At 65.4% G+C, this 11,609-nt stretch overlaps 1 protein-coding gene across 1 annotated transcript; it reads left to right on the top strand.

Moving 5' to 3' along the window:
- The first annotated feature begins 6,870 nt into the window (after positions 1-6,870).
- LOC124507921 (lymphocyte antigen 6E-like) lies at positions 6,871-11,524 on the top strand. Its single transcript, XM_047074391.1, has 3 exons — positions 6,871-6,922; positions 8,845-8,943; positions 11,313-11,524. The coding sequence occupies exons 1-3, from the start codon at positions 6,871-6,873 to the stop codon at positions 11,522-11,524; spliced, it is 363 nt and encodes a 120-aa protein (XP_046930347.1).
- The last annotated feature ends 85 nt before the right edge of the window (positions 11,525-11,609 follow it).

The raw sequence follows: 11,609 nt of genomic DNA, 5'->3' as shown, positions 1-11,609 counted from the left end.
AGGTGGTGCCACCAGCAGGGTGTCCCAGCCTCCAGGCCAGCCAGCTGGCCTCTCCGGGTCCCAGACACGATCCTGCCACAGCGACACAGGGCCTTCCAGGTGGCAGGTGCCAAGCTGGGCCCGGCAGATGCTCCCTTCCTGTAGAGGGGCCTCGGCGGACGCACAAACAGGGTAGCGTGGAGAATGAGGTAGAGGGGGAACCTGGGCTCGTCTGCGCAGGGCTTTGGGAATGGAGGGCCGCGGAGCAGCGCTGGGGACGCGACGTTCCCCTTCAAAGCCACCTCGCCTGGTGCCCACCCGGCTGGGGGAAAGGTGGCCGTGGCCGCCCCGCCTGGACCCTGACCTACCTGGCAAAAGGGTGTGAGCTCGAGGTCTGGACCCGGCGAGGAAGGCCCAGGCTCCCCACTCAGCGTGGCCTCGGCCGTCCCCTGCTGTCTCCCGGTGAGGAGAGTGGCCCCGAAGTCACCCTGCTCCACGGCCGTCTGGCAGCCTCGCTCTCTGGAGCCCTAGAAGCTTCCTGGGTCCCTTCTCCTGTTGCACGGGGCCCTCCCGACCCTTCTGCGGTCTGTCCCCTTTCACCCCCGTCTTCCCAATGGCTGGAAGCAACCCCACGCCTTGGAGCCCCGACCTTACCACCCTCCTCTTCGCCGGCACATCGTCTCCTGATTCCGGGCTGTTCCAGACGCGTCACACACTTTATCCCCTTCCATTTTCACCCCAGGGGAGGACACCATTACCACCAGCTTACGACAGGATGTCAAGCTGCAGAAGGAGAGGCCGCCCAGCCAAGACCAGGCCAGCCGGTCCGCAGACCCCAGAGCCCGGCCTCCCCGACACAGCCCCGCCACCTGGGAAGGAGAGCCAGCCCCGTGACGGGCCGAGGCCCTGCGCAGCGACGCCTCATGACGGCCGAGAGGCTGGGCCAGGCCGGGGGCCTGTGAGCACGTGTGCACGTGCGTGTGAGTGGGGTGGGTCAGGGCACACGCGCACGTGTGCGTGTGAGCCCGCGCGCGTGCACGGCAGGGCGGCGCGGGGCAGGCAGGGGCGTGGGCCGCTGCTCGGTGCGTGAGTTCACACCCGGCTGGGGCCCGAAAGGTGGTGGGAGGGAGTCGGAGCGGCCGAGGCTGCCCTCTTGCAGCCGGGAGGGGGGAGGATGCTGTGAGATGCCGGCGAGGCCCCGGCTCCCCGCTCGTCGCCCTTGGCTGGAGCGTCGCCCGCCCTGCTCTGTGGGGCTTGAGGGAGGCTTGGGGGTGCGGCCTCAGTGGCGGAGGGTGCTGGCCAAGCCAGGGCTCAGGTCCATGCCGCTGCCGCTCCGCGTGGCCAGTAGGAGGCGCTAGATAGCGCTGGATGCCGGAGGGCAGGGGCCGTCCGCAGACAGCAAGGTGGAGCCGCTCGGGTCCAGCGGGGGCCTGTGCCAAGCAGCGACACAGGCGGTGAAGGACACCGCCGCCACGAGACCTCGGCCAGACCGGCATCAGCGGACACCCCGGAACTGACGACAAGCAGAAGCAGAGGAGGTCCGCTGGGGCCCCGGGACCAACTGAACCCCCTTCAAAGGGGCAGGCTTTTGCAGCAAACCGTCAGACTCTTCAGACACGACCCCTCTATGTGTGACCACCTCAAAAGGGCAGCTGCGGCCGAGGCCTCTGCCCGACCGGTCTCCGAACAGCCCCGAGACCCTTCAGGGCTTGAACGTGACGAGCAGTGAGTGCCGAGAGCCGGCTCGGACGGGACCGAGGCTTCCTCTCCACTGTGCGCCCGCAGACTGACTTGGCGTTTGTCCCCCTTCCGTTGCCTGGTCTGTCGTGTGGCCTGTCTCGCGTTCTGCTCCGGGTGCCGTGGGAGAAGCCAAGTTAATCACGTGGCGAAACGTCCCTGCGTTTGGAACCCAGAACCTGCTCTATGATGGCGTCAGCCTTGTTGGGTGACCGAATAAAGCCGTCACTGCGGAAGGACACAACCCGTGTGTGCGCCTTCACAGCGTGCTCGTGACACGATCCCTGGGCACCAGGACGACGGAACACAGAACTCCACGGCCAGCCTCTGCCCGGAGAGTGCCGTGACTTCCGAACCAAGTTGCTGGGACAGAACTCAAGAGCGCCCTGAGAGGCAGAGGCACACGCTCCCTGAGACAGCCTCCTGGTCCGCCTCGGCCCCTGCCCCGGCCAGCGGGCGCCCGCGCACCCTTCCTGGCTCACTGGCAGCGCCTGTCCTCTGGGAAGCTGGCTGTGGGGCCCCACCTGCAGGGGAGGGCAGGCCGGGCCATCAGGTGTGCCCCGCGGGGCGCCAGCAGGGGGCACATCCTTGTTTATCCAGTTTGCCGTCTTGTGGCTCCTGGGAAGGACCAGCTGCCCGGGCTTGGCATCGGGCACCCCTGCATCCCGGCTCCGTGCTGTCCAGACGGCCCAGAACTGGAGCAGCAGACACCCCACCCCCGGGCACCCAGAGGGAATTTCCACCCCCAGCCACCACCACCCCCCCCCCCCCCCGCCACAGTCTGACCTCTCAGAGAGGCCATCCGGGGCATGTCCCGACAAGCAGCCCCTTGTGCTTGTGCGTGCACTCGCAGAGCACCCCAAACCCTGAGGCTGGGGTCCCTCGGGGTGGATACCGAGAAGCTGGGATTCTCCCTGCTGTAGGAAAGCGGAAGGCAGTGGGGCCAGGGCCAGGGAGGGAAGAGGACAGAATGACCCAAAACACCAAACTTTCTGCTCAGAGCACTCAGTCTCACCAGCCAGCCCCCTCCAGCTGCTGTTAAAGGCCTTTGTGGGGTCCCCTCCGCCCCAGACAAACCGGCCTTTCTTTGCTTCTTCCCATGCCCTGGTTGCAGGTCCCAAGACCAGAGAAGCTTCTCCTCTCTGTGGCCAGGGCTAGGGCTCAGCCCGTGAAGGGGGTCAAGGCTCAGAGTGTGGCCAGGTTCTGGGCTCAGTATGTGACCAGCGTCAGGGAGCGAGAATGCCTCACCCCTTCACGGAGAGCAAGAACTCCTGTTCCCTTCAGGGTCCTTTTAGCTGCATTGGGAATCAAATCTACCTGAGACAGATGAACAGGAGAAAATCGAGTTTCACAGGGAGAATCCACAAAGACACGGAAATTCCAAAGGCGGATGTCACTCTGACCTGAGGAGAAGGGGGTCTGGGATTTCAGAAGGAAAGAATGCGTTTCACAGGGTGATGTTTGGTAACCAGATGTTTGTCTTACCATCCAGATGGGTCGCTCAGATAAAACGTATGTCTGCTAATAACCCTTATTTTGGGAAAGACGCCCAATTTACATTCCTCTCTGTAGTTAAGGGAGGGGCAAAAGTGCTCGCGAGCCCTCAGGGTCTCAAGTTCCTTTAGCTCAAAATAATCCAGGGGCCAGAGTGATACGAATGGCTGGGGAGGAGGGGGTGGGGACTGTCCTGAACCCCTTCGTCAGGGTCAGGGCGTGAACATGATGAGGGCTTAGGGTGTGACCAGGGTCAGAGCACAGGAGTCCCCTCTGGCTAATGGAGGCACACGAGCCCCCCTTTCCCGGCCCCTGCCCAACAGGGAGGGGCCTCCGTTCGAATTCTGGGTCCTCTTCCCTTCCTTCCCAGCACGGGAGGGAAGAGGGGTAAGAGGCAGGGTAGAAAGAAGGGGCCAAGGGCGGGGTAGGAGAGAGGGAGGGGGCGGCAGGGGCAGGACTCTGCCTCTGGTTCGTGGGGAGGTCTGGGGGTTCCTAACGGGGGCCAAGGTCTCTCCCTGGAAGGTGGGATGAAGTTCTTCTGTCCTGGCAAGTCCACGGCCTCACCTGCTGCCCCAGTTCCCTCACCTGCCTACGCACCTGTGGGACAGGAAGCCCCACGTCTCTCTCTCAGCCACTCTGAGGAGTGGAGTTCTACACCAGGCGAGGGAAGCCATGCATCCCTGCCGTCGGGGGTGGGAGTCTGGACCTTAATTGGAGAACACCCAGCTTGTAAAGTTTCAGGAGCCCAATTAGTTCAATGAGGGGGTAGGTCCACCCCCCCCCCCACCTCGCTCCGTCCTTGAAGGATGGCTCCCCAGATAGGCAGGCCCTTCCCAGGGCTCCCACCCCTTGAGCTGCAGAACCTCTGCCCCAAAGACTTTTTGAGATGCACGAGGTTCCGCGTTCCCCAGGTGGCCCTATGGGAGGGGAAAGTACTCACAGATCCCCAGGAATACGGACCCCAGTTTGAGCCACGCTGTGCCCGCTGGGGAGGGTGCAGCCCACTTTGCTTGCGCGGAGAGTTTGGGGCCCTGGCGCCCTGGCTCAGCCAGCTCCTCTGCATTGGCTTTTCCTCTAGTTTCAAGGGTCCCCTCCCTTCAGCCCTACTTCAAAACGCAGCTCTCACCTGGTACCTCTCCGGGTAGCGGCCACTGGCATTGGTAGAACCAGGCCGGGCACGGGGTGCCCACCACCTGAGCCAGCTGATCTCTCTTAGTGTGGGTCCACCAGCCCACGCTCGGCCCCGCATTCCTGTACCCCTGCGCCAAGGGCCCGAGCCTGACACTCAGTGGGAATCAGAGCCGTGGAACCAACGATCGTCTGTGACCTGGGGCAGGGGGATCCCAGAGTCCCAGGCTCCCTCCCCGCCCACAGCTGTCCAGCTGCACACTCAGACAAGCACAGAGGCCCAGGCAGGGTTACCCGGGGCCTGGGGGTGCCACAAAGGTGACAAGCAGGTCTGAGTTCAGTGAGAGGAGGGGCTGGCCGTGGTCGGCGTCACCCAAAGAGCGCTGGCAGCTGGCACTCGTAGGGAGGGGATCCCCCTCCCTGGAACGCAGACTGGGCCCTGCTAGAAGACTAAAGGATGCTATTGGCCGTTGGGCGCTCACCTGGCGTCTCCCCGCTGACCTCTAGCTGGATCTAGGGCCAGCCACCTGCCTTACGCTCTGATATCCTGGCACCAGTCTGGGCTCTATCGCACCCTTCCCAGTCCCGTAACCCTCGCAGCAGAGGAGAGAACTTTCTCAGGCCTGAGGTCAGGATGAGGTGAAATCTGGCAAGGAGCTCGGTCCTCGGAGTCCGGTGTCTATCTCATGACCGCTTCACGCAGGGCAGGGGTTCAGACCAAGGAAGCCAGGTGCTGCTGGGCAAAGCCCAGCTAACCGTCACGGGCCATGGCCACAGAAAGTGACCCAGCTCTGACGGCAGATGAAGGTGGGAGGAGTACGGTAGATGCCGTGCAGCGTATTAGAGGGTATGGGAGGCGTGGATGGGGTAGAGCAGACGGGGCGAGATGCACGGAATCAACCCCGGGATCGCGCGGGCCTTACCCCTCCCTTCTCAGCACACTGATGTGCCCTCGTTCCGGACGCAGCGACTGCAGCTCGTGCGTTTGCTGCGCCCTCGCGACACTCTCAGCAGGTTCCTGCTAAGGGTGAGCCCACCCCGGTCCTTTGGGGGCCGTGGCAGATGGGACCCCACACACCATACCTCTAAAACTGAGAAAGTTCTACACAAAGTTTAAAAACAGCCAATATGAAATATCAGTGTTCCAGGCTCCTTGACGCTTTGCTAGGCGGCGACGGTGTGGAGAGAGCTTGTCCCAGCGCGGATCTGACCCCTGCTGCACCGCCAGGGCCCCACGTCCATGCACGTGGCTCCCGACCTGTGCACCTGGTTCTAGGGGTGAGCAGCTGGCCCAGCCTCCGTGGGTGACGGAGCAGAGGCCCTGCGGGGGACCTGGGGAAGGACACGGGCTCCAGGCAGGCGCCGCCAGGGCACAGGCAGGAATAGTGGGTCTAAGAATGTTCCGGACAAAGACAATGATTCTGCCGCGGAAGGAAAGGAGGGAAGGGTGTTCCGGGCATCAGGCCGGGCCCGGGTGAGGGCATGGAGGCATGTGGCTTCACTCTGGAGGCCGAGGGGAGGGCGGGGAGGCTGGAGGACACAGGGGAGGCCAGGCGAGGCAGGCTTATGCGGACGACGTGTGCCTGCAGAGCTCTTGGCGGACTGTGACACGGTCGGAACTGCATCTGGAAGGGAGGCTCTGGTCGCTGGGGAGGGGACTCCAGCCGCCAGAAGAGAGAGGCCGGTGGCCCTCGGAAGGGACGCAGTGGAAACACCAGGAGGTGTGAGCTCCAACCTTCAGCCTCTGGAACCCTAGCCAGACCCCAAAACAGCAACTGGGGGCAGCCCACTGTGCCCAGGCTGGTCCCTGCATCCTCCCAGGGCACCCTTGTCATTCAGGGTCCCCCAAGCCCGGCCTGGAGGCCAATGGGCGGTGGCTCAGTGCCATCTGAGATGCTGGGCCCCTCTGGCCCTGCCCACCCCTGCTCGGTCATCCCTGCAGCCCAGCAGCACCAGCCTCTCCGGGAGCTTGTCAGGGATGCAGGGTCCAGGGCCTCAGACTCAGCATCTTGCCAGGGTCCCTGTGATGTGTGCGCACACAAAGATTGAGACGCGCTGGTCCAAAGCCAGCCTTCAGCCTGCAGTGTCTCAGTGTCCCCACTCAAATGGGCTTGGCGCCTCCCTGATTGGCCTGGCCTGGCCAGGGGAGAGACACAAGAGAAATGGCTGTGCTTACCCGGAAGACCCAGGCAGGGCTGTGTCCCCCAGGCCCCAAGCGTGGGCTGTCACCCATAGACCATCGAGACCTTCCCTTGTCCCCAGCCGGGCCTGGGGCCTCACGATACCTCGAGGGACCGGGAGGCCAAAGGCTCAGGACAGGGAGGCAGGCAGAGAGAGGGCACAGGTGACCTGAGAGCCCCTGGAGCCCTGGGGGTGGGGCAGAGGGGAGCCCAGGCAGCGTGAGTCAGGCTGGCCCTGCCGTCCCAAGTTCAGCTCCAGCTAAATTACTAGGTCTGACCCGGCGAAGAAGCCAGTCATATAAAGGCACCTGGTGCCGGCCGCTCCCCAGTCCCAGCCGGTGGATGCCCCACGATGAGGCCACTCCTGCTGTTTCTGCTTCTGGCCGCTCTGTGCACTGACCTGGGTAAGAACCACTGACCCGGGTGGGAGGGTTGGGGACAGACAGCTGCTGGGCGTGGCTTCCCCCTGAGGAGTGTGTGTGTGTGTTGGGGGGGAGACCTGGAGACCTTTGTGTCCCTTTGGGCATAGTTTCTAGTATATCTGCCTCTCGTGGGTGAAAGAGCCGGTGACAGGCCTGAGTCTGCAGAGCTCTGGGCCGACAGGGGGACCAGCTACCAGCCAGGAGGCCAGTGTCCTGTTTTCCTGGACAAAGGGGATTCTTGGGAGGCAGGACTCTCGGTGCTGGAATCAGGGGAATGAGTTGGTCACTCCCACCCCCTCTTGCTGGCTGTGTGACCTTGAACGAGAGCACCTGTTGCTTTGGGGCCACCGGAAATGGGGCCCCGGGGAGGGGGTGATCCAGCCTGTGATTAGCAGCTGAATAATTACCACCCAGGGATAATAGCCCCCTCCACATGCCCCGAGTGGAGGTGGGAGAGCTGGGGCCTCCGGCCTGCCTGGGGAACCGCCTGGGGGGAAGGCAGAGACAGAGGCGTCTCCGAGACCAGGCCCATCCCGAGGAGGCCGGAAACACAGATGGAGGGGACACTTGGGCAAAGGTTCGAGGCTGGCTCTGGGGACGGGGCAGGGGACAAGGTGTTTGTCAGAAGAGAGGCTGGCACAACGGTGAGGGGCGGCTGCCCGGAGGCCCCAGTGAGGCCTCCCCAGTGTGGAGATCCCCCCACACAGGGACTCTCCGACCCCTGAGGGCGAAACAGAGGCTATGTGAGTTTCTAGTTCAGAGGAAGCTGGGAGTGTCCCCCCCACCCAACCAGACTCAGTTGCAGACAGGAGCAGAGGAACAGCCAGGGGTCACCCGCAGAGATGCCTCTTTTTCCTGGGGGTGTTCCAGAGTCCTATCCTGGGAAGAAAGCCTCTGAGCCTGGGGTCTGTCTGAGCTTGACCTCACCACCCGTGGTTCAGCCACAAGTGTCCCCACTTCCCCAGGGGAAGGGGTCCCTGATGTCTGCTGAGCCGTGTGTGCAAGATGCTGTCACTCCCCTCCACAGGTGCCCGCTTTGATGTCGGAGCGGGCACACCACAGCCCCCAGGCCTGGCATAGACGTGCCCTTTCTCGCAGCACGTGCCCCTCCACCCTGGTTCTCCCACCTGCCCAATGGCCCCTTCGCAGTTCCAGGGGCACCCCCTCCAGGAAACCCTCCCAGATGGCCCCCTCCCTCTATGAAGACACCTGGGCCAGGTGTCCCACAAAGTGTCACTCTATCTCACTCACCCCACTCCATCCCAACCTCAGCTGGCCGCCCCCACCCCCCGGGCAGCCTGCAGGCTCCTCCAGGCCAGGAGCCTTGTCCTGCATCCTTGTGGTCGGGGCCTGGGGCCGGTCACAGTGCACGGGGCGGGGGTCACCAGGGCCTTTTGCTGTGGACTGTCCGCTGATCAGTCTGGGGTAGGGGCCGCTGGCAGGCCCCGGGCAGGGAGGGCAGGGCTGTTCCCTCCTGTTAACTAAGCAGCCCTTGGTGCCCACGGTGAGCAAAACCCTCCCAGCCCTCGCTGTCCTCCGGCCCAGGCCGCGGTGCAGGCCGGGAGCCCCAGCACAGGAGGGTGGGGCAGGGGCCAAGAGCCTGTGACTTGTCATCCGGGCAGCCTCAGGCTGTGCTCGGTCCCATCTCATAGGGAGGACTCTGTCGCTCAGAGAGGGGCAGCGGCAGTGAGAAGCAGAGCCCAGATCCCCCCCGAAGTTAACCCTCCTCCGTCCCAGGGCCCCCTCGCTCCTGCTGACCGGCCTGCCGAGTCTCTAGCCCCGTCCCCGGGGACCGGGAGCACCTCCGGAGGGAGGGGGGGTGGCGGAGGCTCAGAGAGGGCCAGACATGGCCCCCAGGCTCTCCCCAGCCCACGCTGACAGGGGTCCCTGCTTCCTCCCCCCAGCCCGGGCCCTTCACTGTCACGTGTGCTGTGGCCACAAGGACTGCGAGTCTCTGGTGGAGTGCGCCCCAACTGACAAGTACTGTGTGATCACGCAGGCCAGTGAGTACCCCCGCACGCACCCCCACAGCCCGGCCAGGGGCCCCCCTGCGGTGCCGGAGGTGGTAGGGACCCGCCCACTCTGCCGGACCCCGCCTCCGTGTTGGTGGGAGGTGGGCTAGGAGCAGCCCAGCGACACCCCGACACGACACCGACACCGCAGAGCAAGGCCAGATGTGGCCTTCCCGCTTGAGTCAGAGGGAGTCCGTGTGAGAGATGCGGGAGGAAGCAGGCCGCACAGGGATTCGGCAAGACTGGGCCTGGAGGGAGGCCGGCGCCTGGAGGACAGGGCGGGGTACAGGGCTGCGGGGCAGCCCGGCCCATGGCATCATGACAGGACCCACGGCCTCGGCCCCGAGGCCCGTCACCATCACCCTGCCTTTCCCGGCCGCACCTGTAGCCTGCCTCCAACAGACGACCCCCCCGCCCCCGTGCCCGGACCCCCAGGACAGGCTCCCTCCTTCCTCTGACCTCCCAAGTCCCTCTGTGGGTCTGGTTCTTCCCTGAGCCGTCAAGGGCTGGGCTGGGGCCCCGAGCTCTCGAGTGGTGCTTGATGGTGACCTTGGCAGGCGGGGTCAGGGTGCGAGGGGGGGCCACAGAAGGTCACATGGTGGGAGTTTGAGCACGGCAGGGAGGTGAGGGGCCCGGTCGCTGTGGTGGCCCCGAGGGGTGGGAAGCCTGACCGGGTCACTAGACAGGGCAGTGGGGAAGTTGGCCTGCAGGGGCAGCAGGCACAGGGTGGGACCCTGAAGTGAGGGGTGGGGGGGGGGGTTGGAAGATTCTGCAGAGACACTGGGTCCCTGAGCGGCCCCGAGAGAGGCGGGAGGCATGTGTGCTGAGGTTTGGCCGCAGGTGGCCGCGCGGGGTCCAGGAGGCAGGAGCGACTGCTTCTGGGAGGGGGTGAGGAGCCCCCTCCCCCCACCGGTCCCTGTCCCCGTTGGTGTCCTGTCTGTGGAGGTCCCGGCAGCACGTCAGATGCCCTGGATGAGCCAGGCAGCCTCGCTGGGGCCCCAGCTCCCTGTGAACCTCGATGATTACAAAGGCCCTCCCACATGGGACGCAGAGCCCCCTTATTACGGGGAGACATGGTGTCTGGCTGGACCCCACCCCTCCTTGGTGCAGGGACGCTGTGAGGAGGCAGCACAAACCCCTCGATGCCTCCCGGACCTGCTCCCGTCAGGCGGAGGAGGACCCTGCCCAAGGACCAGGTCACTTTCTCAGGGCCTAGGGGACGCTCCCCCACTTCTGGCCAAGTCCTGGGCGTGTGGGGCACAGGCAGGTCGTGTTCTCTTTCAGTCACCTGGCCGATGGTCCCTGAGCACCCGCTGTGCTCTGCGGCTCTGGCTGTGGCACAAGGAGGGGTGGGTGGGAGGGCTGGGGAGGAGCTGGTCCCGGTGGTCCCCCCCATGCCGGGACCCCCCCCCCCCGTGGGTGCCTTTTGCCGCTGAAGCATCAGTTCTTACACCCGGACAGGACCCAACACCCTGAGGGCCCCCGTTCCCTCCCCGGGGTGGGGCTTCCTTTAGACCCCCATGCCCCCCCCTTATCCCACCTCCTGTTCGCTCCTCACTGCCCATTTGCTGAGTCTGTCTGTCCACCCGTGTGTCCTGCCAGGCGGTGTTCCCCGAGCGGTCATGGCCCTGGATGACAATGGGAGGGTGCTCCTCAGAGGGAGCCCTGAGCAGAGGCCCCCCAAGTGGGGAGGGTGCTGATGCGTGAGGGGGAACAGGAGGGATCCCGGAGCAGGAACTGGGGGACGGGACCCGCGGCCGCCGAGAGGCCGGTCGGTGGTCACGCCCGTGTGCTCCCAGCATCACCAGCAGGTGGAGGTGTCTCCTGGCCCCCTGCTGGCAATCCTGGGGGAGGGGCGGGGGCTCAGCCAGGGAGGAGGCGGCCACGCTGGGTCAGTGTCCCGGGCAGCACCTGCCCCCATCCTTCCCCTCTCCTCGGCGATAGCTCAGGACAGGGTTCGTGGACACTGCCCTGTTCTGTAATAGCTGAGCGCGGTCGTGACCACTCATCACGTGTGACCGGAGAATTTGCTCCTCGGGCGTCTGGTGTCCCCCCCCCCCCCGCCGTGGGCCCACGTGCGGGCGGGGGGACTGTGCACAGAGGTGGGTCCTGAGCGGGTGGGGACCGGCCCCCGACACCCTCCTCGTCCCGCTGCAGCCTGCCTGTCCCTCTGCTCTGCCCGGGCTGGCTACTGTCACCCGGCCACCCCACCCCTGCTCTAACCACCTCCCACGAGAACGGAGCCCCCGGGAGCCCTGGAAGCGGACGGGGCCTGCGGTGCCGGCAGCCCCGGGCCGCGGCGGGCCGCGCGGGGGACGCACAGAGCCCTCCACCCACGGCCCTCGCCCCTCTCTCCACAGCAAACCCTGGCGGCATCCTGGTCATGAAGTCCTGCTCCCCGGTGTGCCCCAACAGCACAATGTCCTCGGACGGCCGCACCCTCTCTGTCTCCTGCTGCCAAGGCAGCCAGTGCAACCGCAACGCGGCCGCGGGCCTGGCGGGCAGCCACGGGGCTCTGTGGCTCAGTGCCTCCGTCAGCCTGCTGTGGGCGCTGCTCCGGGCGGCCTGCTGAGCCCACGCTCCACGGGCGGGCCCGGCTCTCACCCGGCCCCTCGCAGGCCGTCGCCAGCCTGCCCCGCTCCCCGCACTCGGCCACG

The sequence above is a fragment of the Lynx rufus genome, unplaced genomic scaffold (genome assembly GCF_022079265.1).
Source record: "Lynx rufus isolate CCGP_SWC_20201006 ecotype Redwood Valley unplaced genomic scaffold, mLynRuf1.p SCAF_12, whole genome shotgun sequence".
NCBI lineage: Eukaryota > Metazoa > Chordata > Mammalia > Carnivora > Felidae > Lynx > Lynx rufus.
This window is presented reverse-complemented; position numbering and strand designations above follow the sequence as displayed.

Excerpts from the sequence above, each read along its gene's own strand:
- LOC124507921 (XM_047074391.1), top strand. The coding sequence starts at position 6,871 with ATGAGGCCACTCCTGCTGTTTCTGCTTCTGGCCGCTCTGTGCACTGAC. Across the intron at positions 6,923-8,844 it reads CGCTCTGTGCACTGACCTGG|CCCGGGCCCTTCACTGTCAC; the intron begins GTAAGAACCACT and ends TCCTCCCCCCAG. Across the intron at positions 8,944-11,312 it reads CTGTGTGATCACGCAGGCCA|CAAACCCTGGCGGCATCCTG; the intron begins GTGAGTACCCCC and ends CTCTCTCCACAG.